Source organism: Anomaloglossus baeobatrachus, chromosome 9, assembly GCF_048569485.1.
Source record: "Anomaloglossus baeobatrachus isolate aAnoBae1 chromosome 9, aAnoBae1.hap1, whole genome shotgun sequence".
In the NCBI taxonomy this organism is placed as follows: domain Eukaryota; kingdom Metazoa; phylum Chordata; class Amphibia; order Anura; family Aromobatidae; genus Anomaloglossus; species Anomaloglossus baeobatrachus.
In genome coordinates, this window is record NC_134361.1 from 213,499,747 (window position 1) to 213,527,473 (window position 27,727).

A 27,727-nucleotide genomic window follows, 5' to 3' on the forward strand; every position below is an offset into this window, starting at 1 on the left:
ACAAAAAAAGTTGGGGGGGGTTTTCGTGGGTGTTTGGTTACTTTTCGCCAGGTGCCAGCGAGGATCGTTTCTCCTACCTCGGCCCTCGCAGCGATTCCACCGATTTTGCCTCTGAGCTCTTCAGGCCATGGAGAGAGGATAGATCTGAACGGAGGTGAGACCAGGAATGACGTCTACCGTCCCCATGACCTGGAGAGGAAAAGATGGCAGCGTTACGACGGGTACACATGAAGACATTGGCGATTTGGGGTCTCGATGACAACCCGGCACCGGACAGAGGGGTTACGTGTTGTGCAGCATCAGACCTCTGCCTAGCCATGCTCCTGTGACCCATTATGAACAGAAACATGGCGTCTCACCAGCCACGTGCGATAAGAGGCTGCCTCTGCGCACCGACACGTTGGACACGGCTTCTTCGGGCGGAGTCGGGGGACACGTGGCCGCAAACTTGCAGAGGAGCTTTTTCTCTCCGCTGGCTAAAGCTTCCGTGAAGTCCCAAGCGTTGACCTTCAGGCGCCGGTGTCTGTACCGCACGACCGGATCTGCCGGAGAGACGCCTAGTGAACCAATTGTGAATATTATGGACACATTTGGGGGGGGGGGTTATATGCAGACCCCTCACCTCGCACCGGCTGCAGCGCTTTCTTCTGAGCGGCACATCGGTCTCTATCCAACACCCTGGAACAATCCTGGAAAAGGCTGCGGAGGAGAAAAAAAAAAATGTATCAACGAATTTATATATATCTGGGGAACTACAGGTCCCAGCAGGTTCCCCCAAAAGGGAGGAGTTTGCAGCAATGCAAAGCCAGAGGCCGTCCGGCAGGACCACAACGCGCATCAGTGCATGCTGGGTGCTCAAAGACCACACTATCCCCCCACCCAACCCTGCAGTATATACACATTATATAGGTCTTGTGGAAACCACTTGGGTGGTCCGGGCCCGTCCAGCAGGACTACAACTCGCATCAGTGCATGCTGGGTGCTCGATGGACCCCACTCCAGGTCCGCACACTTGGAAGTAGTTCAGACGTCAGTCCCCCTATTAAATAGGTCTGGTGCAAACCCACTTGGGTGCTGCGGGCCCATCCTGGGGGTCCGGCCTGGTCAGATCGTTCTCGGTCTTGGTTCGGCTGCTCAGTAGATATTCGGGCTCCAGGCTGCAGAGAGAGGCGATGGGCGTCAGCCGAAATCCCAGCGTGCTTTGTGGCTTTTTGCTGTCGGGGGTGGTGGTCTGTGCGGGGGTCATCTGCTTAGAAGGCTGCAAAATAAAAAACAAAACAAGACCCTAAATTTTACACACCCTACTCCAGTCCTGAAATTGCAGATACCCGGATATAATCTACAGATCGTAGGATTTCTTCCCAGTCAAATCCAAACCTCCATAGACGGTGCGAGCCTGGGAGCAGAATTGTGAGTGCAGCTCTGGAGCATATTATGACTTTCCGTTGTACCTTTGGGTCGGCGGTGGCAGCAGGATTCCTCCCTGACTTGTCGTCGTTGTTTTTGCTCTCTTTTTGGATGTTTTTGCTCGCCCGTCCCGGCGTTGCGTCGCAGGGTGAAGGAGGCTGGTCCAAGCAAAGCCAAAAAAATAATGGGTGCGAGATGGTGACCCCCTCCATGCCCAGATATGGCGGGCACCTCCCCCATAGAAATATGTGGTGCCTTTACCTTAATCGCAGGCGACTGACCGCTCCCAGGGCCGTCGTTGGGTTCTGCCGTGCAGGATACATCGGAGTCTCGCCTAGACAGAGCGGAGGATACGTCAGCCCCCGGTAGCTTTATCCCCCAGTGCCGCGTCTGTGGTGGTCACGTACCGTGCTCTGGTGGAGACGCCTTTGTTGTCTCGTTTGGACCCGCTCGGCTGCTTGCTCGTCGGCAGCCGCACGCTCTGGCTCTTGGTCAGGGAGCTCCTCCTGGCCGGTTTCTCGCTCTGATCGCTCGCCTCTGCGGTCGGGGAGCCGGACGTGTGCCGGGAGCCCCCTGTTTGGTTTCTATATTCCAAAAAACATCAGATGAGGTCCCCTCAATGCCAAACCTGCCTCTACTGTCATTTTGTTTCACGTTTTTACATCTTTAAAAGGGTAAAAAAAAAAAAAACCCTAAACATGGAAACCATCAGCAAGTAGGGAACAACAGAGAAGACTGTTTATTCTGGAGGGAAAAGGATTCATTTATTGTGAGTGCTGCGCTTTTAGATGTTCGCCCATGTCCCTGGGGAGGGGGGGGGGGGAGGGGATTCGGATGCAAGGGCACGTGGACCTGTGACGGGCCACAATTAGGATGGATGGGCATGTACAGATACGTGGTTTGGCCTTGAAAGATCTGGAGCGCCACAACTAGCACTGAGGATGGACTGTCGACACCGCCAGTAACCACTCACCACATCTCGTGACCGCTGCAGCCCATCAGTGAGCTTAGAGAAAATGCTTACCCCTTCGGCCTGTGACCTCTGAGGCCAGTGGTCATGTGAGTGATGGCACTGCGGTGGCGGTGACGGACCTGGAGTGACCGAGGGAGATTATTTTATACCATTTGTTGATGCTTTTGTCGTTTTGTTTTTTTTTTTAAAATCCTGCTTGCTGACAGTTTCCAAGACATTTTATTTTTGCAGGAAAGCAGCAGACGTGATTGGAGCGCGGTCCTGTACTAAACATCTATCCGGTATAATCGGGATCATTTTCACAGTCTGCTCCAGATGAGGGATTAATCCTCACGTGCTGCACGGAGGCTTATTCTTAAAGTGGATGTGAGGGGATTATACACAATCAGATTTCTTATTGGAAACCACTGCTGGGATTAACATTAATTGATATGAGACGCATATTCCTGTATCTCTCGGGACTGTATGATAAGATCCCCCAAAAGGGGTGAATGTTATCGGTGAGGGTCTGACCATGGTGCCACAAAGTACGAGGCTCTGAAATGCCCCGTCGCACTGACGCCGTGCTTCATTCATTGTGCCGGAGATGGTGGCGGACGCTCGGCTTTTTCATGCAGTCCCGCAGACAATGAATAAAGAGGTGTGCAGCAGCAGTGGCATTTCAGAGGCCAACAAGGGAAATCATCACCTTCCTGCCTGCCTTCATCCAGAGGCTGGTGCACGGAGTAATTTTATATATATATATATATATATATAAAATATACATATACACATACACACACTCGCTGTACTACCCGGCTTCGCCTGGGTTAATAACTGTTGTTGACAAAATAGAATGTATTAACGCCCGGGATAGTAACTGTCTCTCTGTTTCTCTCCCATTCTCTGTCTGTCTCCCCCTCTGTATATATCTCTCTGTTTCTCTCTGTGTCACTTTCCCTGTCTCTCTCTTTCCCTCTCTTTCCCTGTCTGTCTCTTTCCCTGTCTGTCTCTTTCCCTGCCTGTCTCTTTCCCTGTGTCTGTCTCTTTACCTGTCTTTGTCTGTCTCTTTCCGTTTCTTTCCCTGTCTGTTTCCCTGTGTCTGTCTCTGTCTCTTTGTCTGTGTCTGTCTCTTTGTGTCTGTTTCTTACCCTGTCTGTGTCTGTCTCTTTCCCTGGCTGCATTATAAATGCAATTATAATGTCTGTCTCCCCCTCTGTATATTTCTCTGTCTCTCTCTCTCTCTCTCTTTGTCTGTCTGTCTCTTTCCCTGTCTGTCTCTGTCTTTCTCCGTCTGTCTCCATCTCTTTCCTTGTCTGTCTATCTATCTCTGTCGCTTTCCCTGTCTGTCTCTTTCCCTGTCTGTCTCTTTCCCTTTCTTTCCCTGTTTGTCTGTTTCCCTGTCTGTCTGTCTCTTTGTCTGTCTCTTTACCTGTCTGTGTCTGTCTCTTAACCTGTCTCTCTCTTTCCCTCCCTTTCCCTGTCTGTCTCTTCCCCTGTCAGTCTGTCTCTTTGTCTGTGTCTGTCTCTTACCCGTCTATGTCTGTTTCTTACCCTGTCTGTGTCTGCCTCTTTCCCTGTCTGTGTCTGTCTCTTTCCCTGGCTGCATTGTGACACGCTAACATTCCATATAAGGGCGTGGCTGCGCATTCTTCTGAAGTTCTGGCTGCACTGTGGCTCCCAGCTCCATTCGCTTTAATGGAGGCAGGTTTTTTGGTGAATAACTGTAAAGAGCGGGGTTAAAATTTCCCCTCAAAACATAGCCTATGACGCTCTCGGGGTCCAGAAGTGTGAGTGTGCAAAATTTTGTGGCTGTAGCTGCGACGGTGCAGATGCCAATCCTGGACACACATACACACATTCAGCTTTATATATATACTAGAAGGTGGCCCGATTCTACGCATCGGGTATTCTAGAATTTACGTATTGTGTAGTTCATGTATGATTTTTGTTATATATATATATAGATGTTGTTGTGTGTAGTTACCAAGTGTTTGTGTAGGGGCTGTACATGTTCTGGGTGTTGTCTGGGTGTGGCGGGGGGTGAGAGCGGTGTTGTATGTGTGTTGCGTGTGTTGCGTTGTTTGTGGAGCGCTGTGTGTCTGTAGCGTTGTGTGTGTGTGTTGCGCGGTTTGTGTGTGTGTGGTGTGTTTTGGGGGAGGTATGTTTTGTGCAATGTGTGTGTTGTGCGGTATGTGCGTATATTTGTGTGTGCCGCGGTGTTTGTGTGTTGGGTGTTGTGTGTGTGCAGCGTTGTCTGTATGTGTGGGTGTCTGTGTAGGGCAGTTGTTTGTGGTTCCCAGTGTGTGTGTGTGTGTGGTGTGTTGTGCAGTGCGCGCGTGTGTGTGTGTGTGTGTGTGTGTGTGCATCAGCCTCTCTTCTCTCAGCCTACCTCTCCCAGCCTCCCTCCTCCCAGCCTCCCTCAGCATCAGCCTCCCTCTCCCAGCCTCCCCAAGCATCAGCCTCCACCAGCATCAGCCTCTCTCCTTCCAGCCTCCCCCAGCATCAGCCTCCGCCAGCATCAGCCTCTCTCCTTCCAGCCTCCTCCAGCATCAGCCTCCCTCTCCCAGCCTTCCCCAGGATCAGCCTCTCTCCTCCCAGCCTCCGTCCTCCCAGCCTTCCTCAGCATCAGCTTTCCCCTCCCAGCCTCCCTCAGCATCAGCCTTCCCCAGCATCAGCCTCTCTCCTCCCAGCCTCAGCCTCTCTCCTTCCAGCCTCCCCCAGCATCAGCCTCTCTCCTTCCAGCTTCCCTCAGCATCAGCCTCCCCTTCCCAGCCTTCCCCAGGATCAGCCTCTCTCCTCCCAGCCTCCTTCCTCCCAGCCTCCCCCTCCCAGCCTCCCTCAGCATCAGCCTTCCGCTCCCAGTCTCCCCCAGCATCAGCCTCCCCATGCATCAGCCTCTCTCCTTCCAGCCTCCCCCAGCATCAGCCTCCCCTTCCCAGCCTTCCCCAGGATCAGCCTCTCTCCTCCCAGCCTCCTTCCTCCCAGCCTCCCCCTCCCAGCCTCCCTCAGCATCAGCCTTCCGCTCCCAGTCTCCCCCAGCATCAGCCTCCCCAAGCATCAGCCTCCACCAGCATCAGCCTCTCTCCTTCCAGCCTCCCCCAGCATCAGCCTCTCTCCTTCCAGCCTCCCTCAGCATCAGCCTCCCGTTCCCAGCCTTCCCCAGGATCATCCTCTCTCCTCCCAGCCTCCTTCCTCCCAGCCTCCCTCAGCATCAGCCTTCCCCTCCCAGTCTCCCCCAGCATCAGCCTCCCCAAGCATCAGCCTCCACCAGCATTAGCCTCCACCAGCATTAGCCTCTCTCCTTCCAGCCTCCCCCAGCATCAGCCTCCCCAAGCATCAGCTTCCACCAGCATCAGCCTCCCTCGTCCCAGCCTCCCCCTCCTAGCCTCCCCCAGCATCAGCCTCTCTCCTCCCAGCCTTCCCCATGATCAGCCTCTCTGCTCCCAGCCTCCTCCAGCACGCCGTGCTCCTCTGCCGACACTCACACACCCGATCGCATCCACTCACACACACCCGATCGCATCCACTCACACACACCCGATCGCATCCACTCACACACACCCGATCGCATCCACTCACACACACAGACACTGACGATATCGCACATACGCGCTTATACTCACAACATCCGGAGATACCACATGCTTCTGGCCATGTGATCCTCCCGCAGGTCCTGGAAGCTAACAGCACAGTACCGCCGCCGAGAAGCAAGCGATATCCCAGGATGTTGTGAGTGTGTGGATGCGATGTGATGTGTGTGTGTGAGTGAGTGTGATCTGATTTGTGTGTATGTGTGTGCTGTTATGTGTGTGTGCTGTTATGTGTCTGTATTTTCCGCCGCTGCAGGACCTTGATGTGTGGATGCGATGTGATGTGTGTGTGATGTGTGTGTGAGTGTGAGCCGGTGTACACTGGTAACTATGATACACATCGGGTAACTAAGGGACCTTAGTTACCCGATGTTTATAATGGTTACCAGCTTTCACGGCCTCCGTCAAGATCCCAGCATCGCAAGGTTATGTCTGGCGCTGCCGGGATCCTGACGGAGCCGGTGTAGAAGCAAGAGATATCCCAGCATGTTGTGATGTGTGAGGTGTGTGTGAGAGTGAGTGTGAGAGTGAGTGTGATCTGATGCGTGTGTGTACTCACCTGGGAGTCGCGGCTCCGTGTCAGTTGGGCCAGAGCGAGCGTGCATTGCGTGAGGGGGGCGGGGCCTGCAGAGAGCCGGGGAGAGAGGCCAATCCGTGTGGGGGGGCGGGGCCATGGCGAGCCCAGCGGCCAATCAGCTTTGTGTCACCGTAAGGACACAATTTCGGAGCATGACAGACAGACAGACAGACAGACAGACAGAATAAGGCAATTATATATATAGATATATATATATAATTACCGGGCGCGGGTGGATTGCTACCTACTTGTTTATGTTGGTGTACTCATCCCGGGCGGTCCGCTTGGTGACGGGGCGGCTCTCGTGGCGGCCTTCGCTGGTGATGGCGCACACAGTGCAGGTGTACTCGGTGCTGGGCGTCAGTCGGCGGGCGGTGTACGATCGCTCCGTCCCCAGATACACAGACTTCCCGTTCAGGCTCAGTTCGTAATTGAAGAACTTGCCGATGGGGTCCTTGGGCCCCTCCCAGGTGATGAACATTTCGCTGCGCCCGATGACGTGGACCGTGAGCCTGTCCGGAGCGTGGTCTCCTCCTTCCATCGTCCGGGTGTCCACGGAGACTCTTGGGCTGTGCCCCCTTAGGTTGCAGGCGCATACGTTGAAGGTGTAAGTGGTAGCAGGGGACAGGCCGGCCACTATACAGGTGACGTCGGCGGTGGTCTCCACAAGGAGGTCCTCCCTATATACTGCATATTTAATCCCTGGGCCGGAGCAGGATGGCGGGTTCCAGGATAACCTCACTTTTGTGGCCGTGCGGCCCGCGACTTGGAAATCCGTGGGACATCCGGGCAGTGGCTCCTCCACCGTCACTAGGGTAAGGGGGCTCGCCGGGCTACGGTCGCCTTCAGTTTCCAGGATGACTTTCAGAAGATGGCGGCCGGGCGTGCAGCGAGGTATGACGTATGAGAAGGAAGGTCCACGGTAAAGGAGCCGGTCACCATCGTACAGGCTGCGGACAGAAGGGTGTAAATTAGGAAGTGTGCACCATGTGTGGCGGACAACTGCGGGGCGCTCTCCTCTCCCACGTCACAGACAACTGCAGGGCGCTCTCCTCTCCCCTGTCACGGACAACTGCGGGGGCTCTCCCCTGTCACGGACGACTGCGGGGCGCTCTCCCCTGTCACGGACGACTGCGGGGCGCTCTCCTCTCCCCTGTCACGGACGACTGCGGGGCGGTCTCCCCTGTCACGGACAACTGCGGGGGCTCTCCTCTCCCCTGTCACGGACAACTGCGGGGGCTCCTCTCCCACGTCACGGACAACTGCGGGGGCTCTCCTCTCCCCTGTCACGGACAACTGCGGGGGCTCTCCTCTCCCCTGTCACGGACAACTGCGGGGGCTCTCCTCTCCCCTGTCACGGACAACTGCGGGGGGGCTCTCCCCCGTCACGGACAACTGCAGGGGCTCTCCTCTCCCCTGTCACGGACAACTGCGGGGTCTCTCCTCTCCCCTGTCACGGACAACTGCGGGGGGCTCTCCTCTCCCCTGTCACGGACGACTGCGTGGGCGCTCTCCCCTGTCACGGACAACTGCGGGGGCTCTCCTCTCCCCTGTCATGGACAACTGCGGGGGCTCTCGTCTCCCCTGTCACCGACAACTGCGGGGGGCTCTCCTCTCCCCTGTCACGGACGACTGCGTGGGCTCCCCTCTCCCCCGTCACGGATTATGTGCACAAGAAAATAATGGAAAACATGTCCAATCACATCCAAAGCTGCACTCAAAATTGGCCGTAACGGCAGGATTTTTTTTTCAGGTTTTTTTTTTAAAATGCAGCTTTGGATGTGACCAGAGTGTTTCCGACCTTGATCAGCAGATAGGAGTGAATGAAAGTCTGGCCGACCTGTAGGTGACGCTCAGGCCGCTGTGGGGTCTATGCTCCTTCCAGGCCACCATGACGGAGCCGGACTCCAGGATCTTTGCTGTCGGAGGTCCGGGCTGAGGGAGACGCTGGAGGCTCCTCAATGTGACCTCCACCTCTTGTAGCAGCTCCTCCCCGGCCACACGCGACGCCGCAATCGTCTATTGTGGAGATAAAAAAAAAACTACATGGAATCAACTTATAAATACATTATTCTGAAGCAATCGCATAAATAGCAATTCCCCAGCACAACATAGACTGACCGACCATTACCCTGCGAGAGAGGTGAAAGGAGGGATGTAAGGTACACACTGCATACCGGGACCACAAGACCCTCCGTATACCAGCAACACCCCACAAGACCCTCCGTATACAGGGAACACTCCACAAGACCCTCCGTATACCAGCAACACCCCGCAAGACCCTCCGTATACAGGGAACACCCCACAAGACCCTCCGTATACAGGGAACACCCCACGAGAACCTCCGTATACCAGCAACACCCCGCAAGACCCTCCGTATACAGGGAACACCCCACAAGACCCTCCGTATACAGGGAACACCCCACGAGACCCTCCGTATACAGGGAACGCCCCACAAGACTCTCCGTATACAGGGAACACCCCACAAGACCCTCCGTATACCGGGAACAGCCCACAAGACCCTCCGTATACAGAGAACACCTAACAAGACCCTCCGTATACAGGGCACCCCCCACCAGTACTGCTGTTTTGAAGCCCCCCTAAATAAAGTATATATTAGTACTATATGTGTTATATAAGGGCCGTTGTCACCAGATTCTGACATTTCCGGGTGATTGGTGACTGTTCCTGTACATTATGGGATGGGCAGATCTTCTTATACAGGGGAACCCCGGAGACCCTCACGCTTTACTGATTTATTAGGAGGTGCGTTCGGATCCATCCCCGACCTCCTCCGTCCTCCGCCAACAATATCATTGTCTTTTCTCCTGAAATATCCATGACAATCGTCTCCGTGGTAACAAGTCCACCATAAAACTCATGGCTGACAGCACTATTACTAGTGAAGTATTTATGGGGGGGTCTCCATAGAGACGTCAGATACAGAGTCTCTCCGGAGAGACAGCACTGAGCGGAGGGGGGGGGGTGGGGGCGGTGGCCATCTTTGGCAGATGTGATGATTAATGTTTAGGCCTCGTTAGTTCCCATATTACCCATGGGGCCATACTCCTTTGAAAAATGGCAGCAGGCGGTAAAATAGTGTCCTGTAACTCTACTCCGCTCTGCAGACACATTTTTGGGGTGGTCTAGCATAGCCATGACACTTACAGACCCCAATATTCCACTCCTGGGGCTCAGTCCAACACCACACACCGGTATTTCCTGGAGAGCCCCCCTTTTTCTGGGATTCTCCTGGATATTCCCTGTAGTTATTGGGTGCAGAATGCTAGATGCTAAACATGGCCGCCTTCTTGCAAAAAACAGCGCCACACCCGTTCGCAGCTCGGAATCATATAAACGGACAGGTGTGGGGCGGCCATGTGTGTCTGATCCCGCACTAACCACCGGGCCGGCACACTTACTTTCAGCATGGCCTCCAGCGCTGGGTGCTGCCGCAATCTCACAACCCCCGAAGGAAACTTGGATAATCCCTTAACAGTTCTAGAAAGAGAAAGTAATGTGTGAGCGTCTTCACCCAGATGAGCGTGTGGCACCAATACAAAGGGTGCGATATTACACAGGTGGGGCTGATACCAAGGGTGCGGTATTACACAGGTGGGACTGATACCGAGGGTGCGATATTACAGGTGAGACTGATACCGAGGGTGCGATATTACACAGGTGGGGCTGATACTGAGGGTGCAGTATTACACAGGTGGGACTGATACCGAGGGTGCGATATTACACAGGTGGGACTGATACTGAGATAGCAGTATTACACAGGTGGGACTGATAGCGAGGGTGCGATATTACACAGGTGGGACTGATACCGAGGGTGCGATATTACACAGGTGGGACTGATACCGAGGGTGCGATATTACAGGTGAGACTGATACCGAGGGTGCGATATTACACAGGTGGGGCTGATACTGAGGGTGCAGTATTACACAGGTGGGACTGATACCGAGGGTGCGATATTACACAGGTGGGACTGATACTGAGATAGCAGTATTACACAGGTGGGACTGATAGCGAGGGTGCGATATTACACAGGTGGGACTGATACCGAGGGTGCGATATTACACAGGTGGGACTGATACCGAGGGTGCGATATTACACAGGTGGGACTGATACCGAGGGTGCGATATTACACAGGTGGGGCTGATACTGAGGGTGCGATATTACACAGGTGAGACTGATACCGAGGGTGCGGTGTTATAGAGGTGGCACTGAAACTGAGGGTGTGATATTACACAGGTGGCGCTGATCTCAAGGTTGCAATATTAAACAGGTGGGACTGATACCGAGGGTGCGGTATTATACCGGTTGCACTGATACCGAGGGTGCAATATTATACAGGTGGGACTGATACCTAGGGTGCAATATTATACAGGTGAGACTGATACCGAAGGTGCAATATTGCACAGGTGGGGCTGATCCCTAGGGTGCAATATTACACAGGTGGCACTGAAACTGAGGGTGCGATATTACACAGGTGGCACTGAAACTGAGGGTGTGATATTACACAGGTGACGCTGATACCGAGGGTGCGACATTACACAGGTGGCACTGAAACTGAGGGTGCAATATTACACAGGTGGGACTGATACCGAGGGTGCGGAATTATACAGGTGGGACTGATACCGAGAGTGCGGTATTATACCGATGGCACTGATACTGAGAGTACGATATTACACAGGTGACACCGATACCAAGGGTGCAGTATTATACAGGTGGGACTGATACCGAGGGTACGATATTACATAGGTGACACCGATACCAAAGGTGCGATATTGCACAGGTGGGGTTGATATCGAAGGTGCGTGATTACACAGATGATACCGATACAGAGGGTGCGATATTACACAGGTGGCACTGATCATGAGGGTGCAGTATTATACACATGGCATTGAAATCAATGGTGCAGTATTATATAGGTGGCGCTAATACCGAGGGTGCGATATTACACAAGTGATGCTGATACCGAGGGTGCGGTATTATACAGGTGGCATCACAATCATCCAATCCACTTTGATAGAGGAAACCCCAGAGGCTCGGCAATTATACCTTTTGAGCATTTGCAGAATGGCGGTGTGATTTTGGCGCCAGCGCTGGTGCCAGGGCCGCGTCGTGGAGTCGGTGCCTTTGTGAAGTGAAACCCAAGTGCCTTCAGCAAAACAAAGGAAACCAAAGCACTCACATGGCAGCGAACCAGCAGGAGTCCTGCTCACTGGACTGCAGGAGGTGGCAGAGCGTCTCCAGGAGCTGCGGGAAGTGCGAACTCTTCAGGACATGCTGGTGGCCAGCTGGGCTAGTGGCAAGGCAGGTGAGGGCAAAGCAAGCGTTCCTGCTTCCACCGGCATCTCCTCCAGACATCATCGCCTCCAGGGAGCAGATCTAGACTTATCAGGGGAAAATGTGACTTTACCAGAGGTGACAGCGGCCGATCTACTCCTGAGGGGGCAGACAACATGAAGACCTCCGGCAGGGGAGCGGCGCCCTGACACTCGGAGGACGGCAGGGGAGCGGCGCCCTGACACTCGGGGGACGGCAGGGGAGCGGCGACCTGACACTCGGGGGACGGCAGGGGAGCGGCGCCCTGACACTCGGGGGACGGCAGGGGAGCGGCGCCCTGACACTCGGGGGACGGCAGGGGAGCTGCGCCCTGACACTCGGGGGACGGCAGGGGAGCTGCGCCCTGACACTCGGGGGACGGCAGGGGAGCGGCGCCCTGACACTCGGGGGACGGCAGGGGAGCGGCGCCCTGACACTCGGGGGACGGCAGGGGAGCGGCGCCCTGACACTCGGGGGACGGCAGGGGAGCGGCGCCCTGACACTCGGGGGACGGCAGGGGAGCGGCGCCCTGACACTCGGGGGACGGCAGGGGAGCGGCGCCCTGACACTCGGGGGACGGCAGGGGAGCGGCGCCCTGACACTCGGGGGACGGCAGGGGAGCGGCGCCCTGACACTCGGGGGACGGCAGGCGTGCGGCGCCCTGACACTCGGGGGACGGCAGGCGTGCGGCGCCCTGACACTCGGGGGACGGCAGGCGTGCGGCGCCCTGACACTCGGGGGACGGCAGGCGTGCGGCGCCCTGACACTCGGGGGACGGCAGCGGAGTGTCGCCCTTACACTCACCATGTTGTCGGCCTCCTGCAGAGCTAGCACCCGTCTCCTGCCTCTGTCCGTGTCGCACAAACGTCCGAGAGTAAAAGCCGCATTTAGACCACAGCCTAAGAGAGAAAAGATGCATCAACCTAGAAGCAGTGGCAACAGACAGACGACACAACGTGGCTGCTGATGGCACGTGTGGCCCAGTCTGACAGTTCTACGAGTCTGTACTCCATAGAGGTCAATGAAGATGATACAAGAGTGAGCAGCAGCAGAGTCACAGCATTTCCAGCATCTTCATTTCTATTTCGTGAACATACAGCACCACTAAGGGGCACAGCGACGCCTCTGATGTGGGCAGTATCAGTGTTTGGACTTTTCCACTCTCGCTCACCAGCCTCATCCACATGGAGCGATGCCATGATCTTCTGTAATATCATGTCAGATTTCGGATGCTCCAGGAGCCGTGCGCACCCCTCCTGGCACATGGAGATGCGGGCGAGCACCAGGGCGCAGTTGCTGGAGGTCCAGTCATTGGGAGAATCCAGGAGTTTGGTGATGTTCTCGATGATGAAGTCAGAATCTGTGGAGGAGAGGAGCCAATGTCGGCCGTGACCGCTCTCCGCCTGCGGGAAGAAATGGCAGGAGCTCGGTCATCAATGTCCAGTCTCCGTCCCACGTCCCCCACACGGCTCACCAGCGGAACGGCCATTACACAACTGTGGTGCAAAGGCAAGAAGAAGCTGCAACAAATCACTGAAGAGCGGCGCTACCTGCCCACAATGTACCCGAAACCTGAGCCTCCTGATGAGACGCACCAGCAGAATAGTGAGTGCAGCTCTGGAGTATAATACAGGATGTAACTCAGGATCAGTAATGTAATGTATGTACACAGTGACTGCACCAGCAGAATAGTGAGTGCCGCTCTGCAGTATAATACAGGAGGTAACTCAGGATCAGTAATGTATGTACACAGTGACTGTACCAGCAGAATAGTGAGTGCAGCTCTGCAGTATAATACAGGAGGTAACTCAGGATCAGTAATGTAATGTATATACACAGTGACTGCAGCAGCAGAATAGTGAGTGGAGCTCTTGAGTATAATACAGGAGGTAACTCAGGATCAGTAATATATGTACACAGTGACTGCACCAGCAGAATAGTGAGTGCAGCTCTGGAGTATAATACAGGATGTAACTCAGGATCAGTAATGTAATGTATGTACACAGTGACTGCACCAGCAGAATAGTGAGTGCAGCTCTGGAGTATAATACAGGATGTAACTCAGGATCAGTAATGTAATGTATGTACACAGTGATTGCACCAGCAGAATAGTGAGTGCAGCTCTGGAGTATAATACAGGGTGTAACTTGTTATGGACCCACCCTCCTATGGCACCACTTCCAGCAGACCCGCTCATCTCTCACCAGTGTTCCCAGGGCACCAGCTGCGTTCATCACAGATTCTGCATCATCCCATAGCAGCATTGTTCCCAGTCCTCCCAGCAGGTCCCAGTCTGTCGATCTTTCCGCCAGGTTCACCAACATGTCTGCAACTCCGGGATCTTCCGCCACCATGCCAAGAATGTAGGCGACATTACTGCAGAGCCTGCAATGACAGGAGTCATATAACATCGGGAACCGCAAAACTAAATAGAAACCCCATAAAGTGCGGTAAATGCCTGTATTAATAGCGCAATACAGTCCAATTTGAGCCTGTATAATACCACCATACCGTGCGGTATATGCCTGTATAAAACCGCCATGCAGTGTGGTATAGGCCTGTATAATACCGCCATGCAGTGTGGTATATGCCTGTATAATACCACCATGCAGTGTGGTATATGCCTGTATAATACCACCATGCAGTGTGGTATATATCTGTATAATACCACCATACAGTGCGGTATATACCTGTATAATACCGCCATGTAGTGTGGTAAATGCCTGTATAATACCACCTACAGTGTGGTATATTCCTGTATAATACCGCCATGTAGTGTGGTAAGAAGGGAATTTTGTTACTTACCGTAAATTCCTTTTCTTCTAGCTCTTATTGGGAGACCCAGACGATTGGGGTATAGCTACTGCCTCCGGAGGCCACACAAAGCACTACACCAAAAAGTGCAAGGCCCCTCCCCTTCTGGCTATACCCCCCCGTGGTATCACGGGTTCTCCAGTTTTAGTGCCAAAGCAAGAAGGAGGAAGCCAATAACTGGTTTAAACAAATTAACTCCGAGTAACATCGGAGAACTGAAAAACCGTTCAACATGAACAACATGTGTACCCGCAAACAACAAAAAAATCCCGAAGGACAACAGGGCGGGTGCTGGGTCTCCCAATAAGAGCTAGAAGAAAAGGAATTTACGGTAAGTAACAAAATTCCCTTCTTCTTCAGCGCTCTATTGGGAGACCCAGACGATTGGGACGTCCAAAAGCAGTCCCTGGGTGGGTAAAGAAATACCTCATGTTAGAGCTGCAAAACAGCCCTCCCCTACGGGGGTGTCACTGCCGCCTGCAGGACTCTTCTACCTAAGCTGGCATCCGCCGAAGCATAGGTATGCACCTGATAATGCTTGGTGAAAGTGTGCAGACTGGACCAGGTAGCTGCCTGGCACACTTGTTGAGCCGAAGCCTGGTGTCGTAATGCCCAGGACGCACCCACGGCTCTGGTTGAGTGGGCTTTTAGCCCTGAAGGAACCGGAAGCCCCGCAGAACGGTAGGCCTCTAGAATTGGTTCTTTGATCCATCGAGCCAGGGTGGCTTTAGAAGCCTGCAACCCCTTGCGCGGACCAGCGACAAGGACAAAAAGTGCATCGGAACGGCGCATGGGCGCCGTGCGGGAAATGTAGATTCTGAGTGCTCTCACCAGATCCAGCAAACGTAAGTCCTTTTCATACCGGTGAACCAGATGAGGACAAAAGGAAGGCAAGGAGATATCCTGATTAAGATGAAACGAGGAGACGACCTTAGGGAGAAACTCCGGAATGGGGCGCAGCACTACCTTGTCCTGGTGGAACACCAGGAAGGGAGCCTTGGATGACAGAGCTGCCAGCTCCGACACTCGCCGAAGCGATGTGATCGCAACAAGAAACGCCACTTTCTGTGACAGGCGAGAAAAGGAAACTTCCTTCAGAGGCTCGAAAGGCGGCTTCTGGAGAGCAACTAGTACCCTGTTCAGATCCCATGGATCTAACGGCCGCCTGTACGGGGGCACAATATGACAGACCCCCTGCAGGAACGTGCGCACCTTAGGAAGACGTGCTAGACGCTTCTGAAAAAACACGGATATTGCCGATACTTGCCCTTTAAGGGAGCTGAGCGACAAGCCCTTTTCTAACCCCGATTGCAGGAAAGAAAGAAAAGTGGGCAATGCAAATGGCCAGGGAGACACTCCCTGAGCGGAACACCAGGATAAGAAAATCTTCCACGTTCTGTGGTAGATCTTAGCAGAAGTCGACTTTCTAGCCTGTCTCATTGTGGCTACAACTCCTTGGGATAATCCTGCAGACGCTAGGATCCAGGACTCAATGGCCACACAGTCAGGTTCAGGGCCGCAGAATTCTGATGGAAAAACGGCCCTTGGGACAGTAAGTCTGGTCTGTCTGGAAGTGACCACGGTCGGCCGACCGTGAGATGCCACAGATCCGGATACCACGATCTCCTCGGCCAGTCTGGGGCGACGAGTATGACGCGGCTGCAATCGGATCTGATCTTGCGTAAGACTCTGGGCAAGAGTGCCAGAGGCGGGAATACGTATGGGAGCCGGAACTGCGACCAATCTTGTACTAAGGCGTCTGCCGCCAGAGCTCTTTGATCGCGCGACCTCGCCATAAATGCCGGGACCTTGTTGTTGTGCCGGGACGCCATTAGGTCGACGTCCGGCACTCCCCAGCGGCGACAGATTTCCTGAAACGCGTCCGGGTGAAGGGACCATTCCCCTGCGTCCATGCCCTGGCGACTGAGGAAGTCTGCTTCCCAGTTTTCGACGCCTGGGATGTGAACCGCGGATATGGTGGATGCTGTGTCTTCCACCCACATTAGAATGCGCCGGACTTCTTGGAAGGCTTGCCGACTGCGCGTCCCTCCTTGGTGGTTGATGTATGCCACCGCTGTGGAGTTGTCCGACTGGATTCGGATCTGCTTTCCTTCCAGCCACTGTTGGAAGGCTAGTAGGGCAAGATACACTGCCCTGATTTCCAGAACATTGATCTGAAGGGTGGACTCCTGCGGAGTCCACGTTCCCCGAGTCCTGTGGTGGAGAAAAACTGCTCCCCACCCTGACAGACTCGCATCTGTCGTGACCACTGCCCAGGATGGGGGCAGGAAGGATCTTCCCTGAGACAATGAGGTGGGAAGGAGCCACCATTGTAGAGAGTCCTTGGCCGTCTGGGAAAGGGAGACTTTCCTGTCTAGTGACGTTGACTTTCCGTCCCATTGGCGGAGAATGTCCCATTGAAGTGGGCGCAGATGAAACTGCGCAAATGGAACTGCTTCCATGGCTGCCACCATCTTCCCTAGGAAGTGCATGAGGCGCCGCAAGGGGTGCGACTGACCCTGAAGGAGAGATTGCACCCCTGTTTGTAGTGATCGCTGTTTGTTCAGCGGAAGCTTCACTATCGCTGCTAGAGTATGGAACTCCATGCCAAGATACGTGAGTGATTGGGTCGGTGACAGGATCGACTTTGGAAAGTTGATGATCCATCCGAAAGACTGTAGAGTCTCCAGCGTAGCATTCAGGCTGAGTTGGCATGTCTCTTGAGAGGGTGCCTTGACCAGTAGATCGTCTAGGTAAGGGATCACCGAGTGTCCCTGAGAGTGCAAGACCGCTACCACTGCCGCCATGACCTTGGTGAAGACCCGTGGGGCTGTCGCCAGACCGAATGGCAGAGCTACGAACTGAAGATGGTCGTCTCCTATCACAAAACGTAGAAAACGTTGATGTTCTGTAGCAATTGGCACGTGGAGATAAGCATCTTTGATGTCTATTGAGGCAAGGAAGTCTCCTTGAGACATTGAGGCAACGACAGAGCGGAGGGTTTCCATCCGGAACCGTCTGGCGTGCACATGTTTGTTGAGCAGCTTTAGATCCAGAACAGGACGGAACGAGCCGTCCTTTTTTGGAACCACAAAGAGATTGGAGTAAAACCCTCGCCCTTGTTCCTGAGGCGGTACAGGAACCACTACTCCTTCCGCTCTTAGGGAGTCCACCGCCTGCCGCAGAGCATCTGCTCGGTCTGGATGTGGGGAGGTTCTGAAGAATCGGGCTGGAGGACGAGAACTGAACTCGATTCTGTACCCGCGAGACAAAATGTCTGTCACCCACCGGTCCTTGACCTGTGACAGCCAAATGTCGCAAAAGCGGGAGAGCCTGCCCCCGACCGGAGATTCGGCGAAAGGGGGCTGGAAGTCATGAGGTAGCCGCTTTGGAAGCGGTTCCTCCATTTGCTTTCTTGGGGCGTGCGTGAGCCCGCCAGGAATCTGAGTTTCTTTGCGTCCTCTGAGACCCTTTGGACGAGGTAAATGGTGTCTTGCCCGAACCTCGAAAGGACTGAAACCTCTGCTGCCACTTTTTCTGCTGAGGTTTGCTTGTTCTGGGCTGGGATAAAGAAGAGTCTTTACCCTTGGACTGCTTAATGATGTCAGCCAATGGCTCGCCAAACAGTCTATCTCTAGATAAAGGCAGGCTGGTTAAACATTTTTTGGAACCAGCATCTGCCTTCCAGTCCCTTAACCACAAGGCTCTGCGCAAAACTACCGAATTGGCGGACGCCATTGAGGTGCGGCTGGTAGATTCTAGGACCGCATTGATAGCGTAAGACGCAAACGCAGACATCTGCGAGGTAAGGGACGCCACTTGTGGCACTGCTGGATGTATGATAGCATCCACTTTTGCTAAACCAGCTGAAATAGCCTGGAGAGCCCATACGGCTGCGAATGCTGGAGCAAACGACGCGCCGATAGCTTCATAGACAGATTTTAACCAAAGGTCCATCTGTCTGTCATTGGCATCTTTAAGTGAAGCGCCATCCTCCACTGCAACTATGGATCTAGCTGCAAGTTTGGAAATCGGGGGGTCTACCTTTGGACACTGTGTCCAGCGCTTGACCACCTCAGGGGGGAAAGGGAAACGCGTATCTTTAGATCGTTTAGAGAAACGTCTTTCTGGGTGAGCGTCGTGTTTCTGGATTGATTCTCTGAAGTCAGAGTGATCCAACAAAGCACTCAATTTACGCTTGGGATAGAGAAAACGAAACTTCTCCTGCTCTGCCGCTGCCTCTTCTGCTGAAGGGGCTGGGGGAGAAATATCCAACAGCCTATTGATGGCTGAGATGAGGTCGTTTACCATGGCGTCCCCATCCGGGGTATCCAGGTTGAGAGGGGTTCCAGGAGTGGATTCCTGATCACTCTCTTCAGACACCTCACAGGGAGACTGATTGCGCTGAGACCCTGAGCAGTGTGATGACGTTGAGGGTCTTTCCCAGCGAGCTCGCTTAGGGTGGCTGGGGCTATCATCTGAGTCATAATCCTCAGCTTGTGAAGCCGGGGACCCCCTTGTAGTCTGGATTGGATCCAGCTGAGGGGGGCCAGAGGACAGAGGCCTCGCCGAGTCCAAAGACTGAGCCCCAGACATGGATTGCAAAGTTTCAAGGATTTTTGTCATAGTCACAGACATTCTATCAGCAAAAACTGCAAAGTCTGTCCCTGGCGCCGGGGCAGAACTTACAAGCGTCTCAGCCTGGGTCACTACCCCTCTGGACTCCGGCTGGCGAAGCAGCACCGGATCGGAGCATTGCACACAATGGGGGTCATTGGAGCCTGCTGGTAGAGCAGCCCCACATGCAGCACACGCAGTGTACACAGCCCTAGCCTTGGCAGCCTTGCGTTTTGTGGATGACATGTTGCTGCCTCCTCAGAGCGATCTGGGGTATCCAGCCAGGAAGCGACCTCACAGTGCAAAAAATAACTAAATATATATATCTGGTGACACAGTACACCAATACACACTGAGGCACTAGAGGGGCCAGCTGAAATGCCGCTTACCGCCCGCTTAAGAGCGGGTGTGTGGTCGCCAAAAGCCCCCTAGTCCAGGTCTCCCAGAGCCTTGCGTCCTTCCTCCAGCCAGACTGCATGTAATGGCTGCCGGCGTCCTGGGAGAGGAAGGGGGGCGGGCCCTGGGCGTTCCTGGCTAAGAGCGGGAAGCCTGCTTCCCTCTGTGCCTAGTGAGAGGGCTGGAGCATGTAAATCAGGCTCCAGCCCTCGTCGCTGCTGCGAAACAGCGTCTCTCCCCTACCCTGATTGACAGGGTGGGGGCGGGAACGAAGCGGAGCTAGGCCGTAGTGATGGGTAAAATGCAATTTTTTGGTGAGCCGGCTCTTTTGGCTCCGAAAACGGCTCTTCATTTCCTGTTACCTTTGGCTTTAAATTTGAAGCCCAATTCTGGTATGTTTTAACCCATGATTGTATACCTTTTAGTAAAAATCTACACATGTGCCAATTTATGACATAAAACAGAATAGTTTCCAGAATAACCAGATTTTGTATTATTTGCTGTAAAAACTTTAACAAACACAATGTTTGATAAAAAAAAAGTGCAGAAATCAAACAAGTGCAATTCAATTAGCTCAACACTACTGGCAATTGTATGCAAATTCGGATGTGATGTGAGAGGCTGCACTGCCTTGTATAGGACTAGTTCTGTGCATGAAGTTGTCCCTCAGATTGGCACTGCTATCATGTAACAGGGGCTGCTGGGAGGTTATTCACATACCAGCAACAACAGAACCATTCCAAGCTGCACTAGCTAATGGTGCATATACACAGTCGCTGCAGCCCCCGAGCCTGCGATCCAGTGATGCTCAATCCAGCATCGCGGATCATTTGTTCTCTTCCATTCAAGTGAATGGGAGAGAACAAGGGACGCACATTTACATCCGCTGTTTCTCCCTCGCCCAGCGAGGATTTACAAACTGGCGGTAAATAACTATAATCAGGCTAAATCCAGATGTCAGTGTTCCTTTAATAAAGTGCCTGACTGCTGCTTGCTTGTCACAGATTGGAGGGGGCGGGGCTGTGAGTCAGTGCTATGTGCGGCAGCAGGAGGAGCATGCATTCTCAGTCTCCTGGATAAGATCAGAGTGACTACTGCCGGGAGGGAGGGGCCGAGAGGGGCGGGGCAAGAGGGGACTGACTGTGGAACGTAACTGGCAAAGAGCCGTTTACATTTCAATTGGCTCCCTGCCAGGAGCCGACTCATATGATTCACTATAAAGAGCCGGCTCTTAGAGCCGGCTCGTTCAGGAGCTACCCATCACTACTAGGCCGCAAAAAGCCGGGGACTAAAGTTATAAACGCCGCCGCCGTAAAAGCGCGGTCGGCATGTCCCCGGCGCACCACAAGTCACAGCAGCGCCGCCCGATCCAGTGGGGGTCGGCGCTGCGTTCCCACAACACAAAGTCCCCCAGTAAACTGTAGGAACACTAACTCCAACGTTACGGTCCCCGGCGCACTACAACACCCAGCCAGCCCGGAGTGTGTCTGTGCCTGCCGGGGACACAGAGTACCTGTATGATGCAGGGCCATGTCCCTGATTGTACTCATGCTCCGAATCCATCAGGTTCAACTGGGTCTGTGGATGGAGCCCGGCGTCAGAGCTGAGAGGCCGGCAGGATCCCACTTCCACAGAGCCCTACAAGGGGATGTGGAAGGAAAGCAGCATGTGGGGCTCCAGCCTCTGTACCAGCAATAGGTACCTCAACCGTACAACACCATCCACGGGTGAGAAGGGAGCATGCTGGGGGCCCTATAAGGGGCCCTCTTTTCTTCCATCCGAAATAGTCAGCAGCTACTGCTGACTAAAATCTGTGGAGCTATGTATGGATGTCTGACCTCCTTCGCACAAAGCTTGAAAACCGGAGAACCCGTGATACCACGGGGGGGTATAGCCAGAAGGGGAGGGGCCTTGCACTTTTTGGTGTAGTGCTTTGTGTGGCCTCCGGAGGCAGTAGCTATACCCCAATCGTCTGGGTCTCCCAATAGAGCGCTGAAGAAATGCCTGTATAATACCACCTACAGTGTGGTATATGCCTGTATAATACCGCCATACAGTGTGGTATATGCCTGTATAATACTGCCATACAGTGAGCACACAGCAGATCTTACTCTGGAGGTGCTTCTATGGTGTGATTGGGGATGGAATCAGTGGTACTTGGGGGTCCCGGTATCACCCCTCTCTATCACCTAGCGCTGAGTGCAGGGGTGCCCCTATAATCAGGGCTGTAGGCGGGTGGATGGCCTCGGTCACCTCTCCATGGCGGTGCAGGCAGGAGAGGCTCTTGGTAAACAACATGAAGCCAGCGCTGCTCGCCAGTTACTGGGGTAACACTGTGTAAGCAAAGCGGAGACGTGTGGAGCCAGGAATGGAAAGGAGCCAGCAAATGTGAAGCCGCGGGGATTACACAGGCGACGGCGGACATGTAAACAAGACGACGCCGAGGATATCCAGCACAATCACACCTGAAAAGAGGGGACACAGGGGACCCCCGACTATAATGGGGGGTACTCTGCAACTCACCGTCCCACCACTGCCAATATAAAGGAGAAAGTATGTGCCCCCCCCCCCACATCCACCTCCGGGGGCTTCTCTGTGCTCATCTACACCCGTAGACATTAATATGGAGAAAAGTATGTGCCCCCCACATCCACCTCCGGGGGCTTCTCTGTCCTCATCTACACCCATAGACATTAATATGCAGAAAAGTATGTGCCCCCCACATCCACCTCCGGGGGCTTCTCTGTCCTCATCTACACTCATAGACATTAATATGCAGAAAAGTATGTGCCCCCCACATCCACCTCCGGGGGCTTCTCTGTGCTCATCCACATCCATAGACATTAATATGGAGAAAAGTATGTGCCCCCCACATCCACCTCCGGGGGCTTCTCTGTCCTCATCTACACCCATAGACATTAATATGCAGAAAAGTATGTGCCCCCCACATCCACCTCCGGGGGCTTCTCTGTCCTCATCTACACCCATAGACATTAATATGCAGAAAAGTATGTGCCCCCCACATCCACCTCCGGGGGCTTCTCTGTGCTCATCCACATCCATAGACATTAATATGGAGAAAAGTATGTGCCCCCCACATCCACCTCCGGGGGCTTCTCTGTCCTCATCTACATCCATAGACATTAATATAGGGCCAGATGTTATACATTGAGGAGGAGAGGGTCATGGGGCCGGATGCTATATACGGGGGCAATGAGGCCAAATATTAAACAGTGGGGGTTGATGAAGCCAGATATTATACACTGGGGGGAGGGTAATGGAGCTGGATGTTATACATCGGGGGGTGATGGGGCCAGATATTATACACCAAGGGGGGGTGATGGGGCTAGATATTATCCCCTGGGGGTGATGGGCCAGATGTTATCCCCCAGGGGGTGATGGGGCCAGATATTATCCCCCGGGGGGGTGATGGGGTTGGATATTATCCCCCAGGAGGTGATGGGGCCAGATATTATCCCCGGGGGAATAATGGGGCCAGATATTATCCCCCGGGGGGGGTCATGGGGCCAGATATTATCCCAGGGGGGGTGATGGGGCCAGATATTATCCCCTGGGGGGTGATGGGGCCAGATATTATCCCCGGGGGGGTGATGGGGCCAGATATTATCCCCTGGGGGGTGATGGGGCCAGATATTATCCCCGGGGGGGTGATGGGGTTGGATATTATCCCCCGGGGGGTGATGGGGTTGGATATTATCCCCCGGGGGTGATGGGGCCAGATATTATCCCCCGGGGAATAATGGGGCCAGATATTATCCCCCGGGGGTGATGGGGCCAGATATTATCCCCCGGGGGGTGGTGGAGCCAGATATTATCCCCCGGGAGGTGATGGAGCCAGATGTTATCCCCCGAGGAGTGATGGGGCCAGATGTTATCCCCCGGGGGGTGATGGGGTTGGATATTATCCCCCAGGAGGTGATGGGGCCAGATATTATCCCCCGGGGGGTGGTGGAGCCAGATATTATCCCCCGGGAGGTGATGGAGCCAGATATTATCCCCCGGGGGGTGATGGGGCCAGATATTATCCCCCGGGAGGTGATGGAGCCAGATGTTATCCCCCGAGGAGTGATGGGGCCAGATGTTATCCCCCGGGGGGTGATGGGGTTGGATATTATCCCCCAGGAGGTGATGGGGCCAGATATTATCCCCCGGGGGGTGGTGGAGCCAGATATTATCCCCCGGGAGGTGATGGAGCCAGATATTATCCCCCGGGGGGTGATGGGGCCAGATATTATCCCCCGAGGGGTGATGGGGCCAGATATTATCCCCGAGGAGTGATGGGGCCAGATATTATCCCCCGGGAGGTGATGGGGCCAGATATTATCCCCCGGGAGGTGATGGGGCCAGATATTATCCCCCGGGAGGTGATGGGGCCAGATATTATCCCCCGGGAGGTAATGGGGCCAGATATTATCCCCCGGGAGGTGATGGGGCCAGATATTATCCCCCGGGAGGTGATGGGGTCAGATATTATCCCTCGGGAGGTGATGGGGTCAGATATTATCCCTCGGGAGGTGATGGGGTCAGATATCATCCCTCGGGAGGTGATGGGGCCAGATATTATCCCCCGAGGGGTGATGGGGCAAGATATTATCCCCGAGGAGTGATGGGGCCAGATATTATCCCTCAGGGGAGGTGATGGGGCCAGATGTTATCCCCCGGGGGAAGATGGGGCCGGACTTTATCCCTCGGGGGGTGATGGGGCTGATGGAGAAACCCGAGTTCAGACTATCTCCCGGTTTTTGGTGAATGCAGCTCCTGCAGTTCCTTGGCATAATGGACAGATAGTGATGACCCGTCCTCCCCCTACCATTGAGGCCACCAGTTAGCGGTGGGTGAACACGACCTGGCTGACATTTTTCCCATTGGCCGCACGTGTTTGCTCGACCGCGATTGTTATTTAAGCTACAATGTATTTTCGGCTCGGTTGCCCAGGATCTGTCATGCTTCTTAAGGGATGTGTTTACCCTGCGGATATCTTATGTTCAGCCTCGCTATTATGCCGTGATCCCCATCGAAAGGTCCGGTGCCGCAGCGGAGTCACCCTCCACCCTGAGTACACTTCAGCCGCAGATTGTTTGATCTGCGTATCTGGAGGACAATCTGCGTTAAAGCCTCTAATGTCCTCTGTACGACTCGCCTAATGGTGCCAAGTGTGCGGGATCAGAGATGTCCGGCTGCCTGCACCCTGGAAGAATACATAAATGTGTGCGCTGAACGGCAGCTGCCTGGCATTGAGCGAGAGGCAATTCTAGCAAAATGTGAAGAATACCGTCCTGTTATGATTGTTATAGTCGAGGATTGGCTTCACTTATGACCCAATGGTGTATACTTTGCTCCAGCTCCATTAGTCACCATACGGCACTTTCATGTAAGCACCACATGGCGGTATTATTACGCTCCCCCACTTACCGAATGTTGGCGGTGTGCAGGAATTGGCACAGGGCGGCCAGGTACCGGTCACACCGAGGATCCTTTATCAAAGCTTCGACCAATTCTTCACATTGAGTCTGAACTTCGCCCATCAGCAGGGCGACGCTTTCCTGCACCTCGTCCGGCAACGGGGAGAGGAGCCGGGGTAATAGGGTGTCCATGGCAGGGGTCTTCTGTCACCATGAGGGGCCTGCCGAAACAAGCAGAGGACACGGTTATCAATTTGAAAGGGTAACTCCTTAAAAGCCCCAGTCACGGTTTCCATCATTAATGGTCCCGTGCGGAGAGGTGATGGGGTGTGACCACTGAAATTTAAGAAAGCGCTGAAAAGAGAGGTACACGGGCGCCCCATCATCTAGCGCCTTTGGGTGCCCCTAATTAGCTGTGAATTAAGGCGTGGTGGCGGAACGGCCTAATCCTTGACAAACTGAGAACAAGAAGGGTTGTCAACCAGCTTTCCCAGACTCCTGAATGGCAAACCTGCAAAACTAGGCAGGATACCTTATCAGAAATCTAGGTATGCTGACAACTGACAACCAAATTATTGGAGCAATAATGGTTGTCAGATATAGATGTGAAGAAGCAAAGGACGAATCAGAGCAAAAGTAAGGAGAATGGCCGTTCAGGAATCTAGGAAAGCTGAGTGACAACCGTTATGGGAGCAATAATGGAGATATACGGGTTGTCAGACAGATTTCCCAGACTAGATATGATGACAACTGACAACCAAATTATCGCAGCAATAATGGTTGTCAGATATAGCTATGAAGAAGCAAAGGGTGTGTCAGAGTAAAACTAAGTAAAATGGTCATTCAGGAATCTAGGAAAGCTGAGTGACAACTGTTATGGGAGCAATAATGGAGATATACGGGTTGTCAGACAGATTTCCCAGACTCCTGCGTGGTACGTCTGCAGGCTGAATAAGAAAGGGTTTTCAACCAGCTTTCCCAAACTCCTGAATGGCAAACCTGCAAAACTAGGCAGGATAGGTGTTCAGAAATCTAGCTATGCTGACAACTGACAACCAAATTCTTGGAGCAATAATGGTTGTCAGATATAGATATGAAGAAGAAAGGGCTGTATCAGAGCAAAAGTAAGGAGAATGGCCGTTCAGGAATCTAGGAAAGCTGAGTGACAACCATTATGGGAGTAATAATGGAGATATACGGGTTGTCAACAAGCTTTTCCAGACTCCTGAATGGCAAAACTAGGCGGGATAGGAGACATCTAGATATGCTGACAACAAAATTATCGGAGCAATAATGGTTGTCAGATATAGCTATGAAGAAGCGAAGGGTGTGTCAGAGTAAAACTAAGGAAAATGGTCATTCAGGAATCTAGGAAATCTGAGTGACAACTGTTATGGGAACAATAATGCAGATATACGGGTTGTCAGACAGATTTCCCAGACTCCTGAGTGGTACATCTGCCGGCTGAATAAGAAAGGGTTTTCAACCAGCTTTCCCAAACTCCTGAATGGCAAACCTGCAAAACTAGGCAGGATAGGTGTTCAGAAATCTAGCTATGCTGACAACTGACAACCAAATTATTGGAGGAATAATGGTTGTCAGGTATAGATATGAAGAAGAAAGGGCTGTATCAGAGCAAAAGTCAGGAGAATGGCCGTTCAGGAATCTAGGAAAGCTGAGTGACAACCGTTATGGGAGCAATAATGGAGATATACGGGTTGTCAACAAGCTTTTCCAGACTCCTGAATGGCAAACCTGCAAAACTAGGCGGGATAGAAGACATCTAGGTATGCTGACAACTGACAACAAAATTATCGGAGCAATAATGGTTGTCAGATATAGCTATGAAGAAGCAAAGGGTGTGTCAGAGTAAAACTAAGTAAAGTGGTCATTCAGGAATCTAGGAAAGCTGAGTGACAACTGTTATGGGAACAATAATGCAGATATACGGGTTGTCAGGCAGATTTCCCAGACTCCTGAGTGGTACGTCTGCCGGCTGAATAAGAAAGGGCTTTCAACCAGCTTTCCCAAACTCCTGAATGGCAAACCTGCAAAACTAGGCAGGATAGGTGTTCAGACATCTAGGTATGCTGACAACTGACAACCAAATTATTGGAGCAATAATGGTTGTCAGAAATAGATATGAAGAAGCAAGGGCTGTATCAGAGCAAAAGTAAGGAGAATGGCCGTTCAGGAAGCTAGGAAAGGTGAGTGACAACCGTTATGGGAGCAATAATGGAGATATACGGGTTGTCAACCAGCTTTCCCAAACTCCTGACTGGCAAACCTGCAAAACTAGGCAGGATAGGAGACATCTAGGTATGCTCACAGCTAAATTATTGGAGCAATAATGGTTGTCAGATATAGCTATGAAGAAGCGAAGGGTGTGTCAGAGTAAAACTAAGGAAAATGGTCATTCAGGAATCTAGGAAATCTGAGTGACAACTGTTATGGGAACAATAATGCAGATATACGGGTTGTCAGACAGATTTCCCAGACTCCTGAGTGGTACATCTGCCGGCTGAATAAGAAAGGGTTTTCAACCAGCTTTCCCAAACTCCTGAATGGCAAACCTGCAAAACTAGGCAGGATAGGTGTTCAGAAATCTAGCTAT

General features: G+C 53.2%; 1 protein-coding gene across 2 annotated transcripts in view; it reads right to left on the reverse strand.

The window, feature by feature from the left end:
* Positions 1-27,727, reverse strand: part of LOC142251528 (uncharacterized) — a 30,684-nt gene that overhangs the window by 1,562 nt on the left and 1,395 nt on the right. The window contains exons 2-16 of one of the 2 annotated variants that reach the window (XM_075324418.1): positions 25,124-25,334; positions 14,068-14,248; positions 13,035-13,266; positions 12,668-12,762; positions 11,730-11,926; positions 9,952-10,030; positions 8,370-8,548; positions 6,778-7,479; positions 1,815-1,991; positions 1,669-1,741; positions 1,452-1,565; positions 1,068-1,258; positions 623-699; positions 360-542; positions 78-189 (exon numbers count right to left, since the gene is read on the reverse strand). In XM_075324418.1, the coding sequence (XP_075180533.1) occupies positions 78-189; positions 360-542; positions 623-699; positions 1,068-1,258; positions 1,452-1,565; positions 1,669-1,741; positions 1,815-1,991; positions 6,778-7,479; positions 8,370-8,548; positions 9,952-10,030; positions 11,730-11,926; positions 12,668-12,762; positions 13,035-13,266; positions 14,068-14,248; positions 25,124-25,305 (2,774 nt within the window). In that variant the 5' untranslated portion in view covers positions 25,306-25,334. The remainder of the gene's footprint in view (positions 1-77; positions 190-359; positions 543-622; positions 700-1,067; positions 1,259-1,451; positions 1,566-1,668; positions 1,742-1,814; positions 1,992-6,777; positions 7,480-8,369; positions 8,549-9,951; positions 10,031-11,729; positions 11,927-12,667; positions 12,763-13,034; positions 13,267-14,067; positions 14,249-25,123; positions 25,335-27,727) is intronic. The other variant, XM_075324419.1, reaches the window with a different exon arrangement.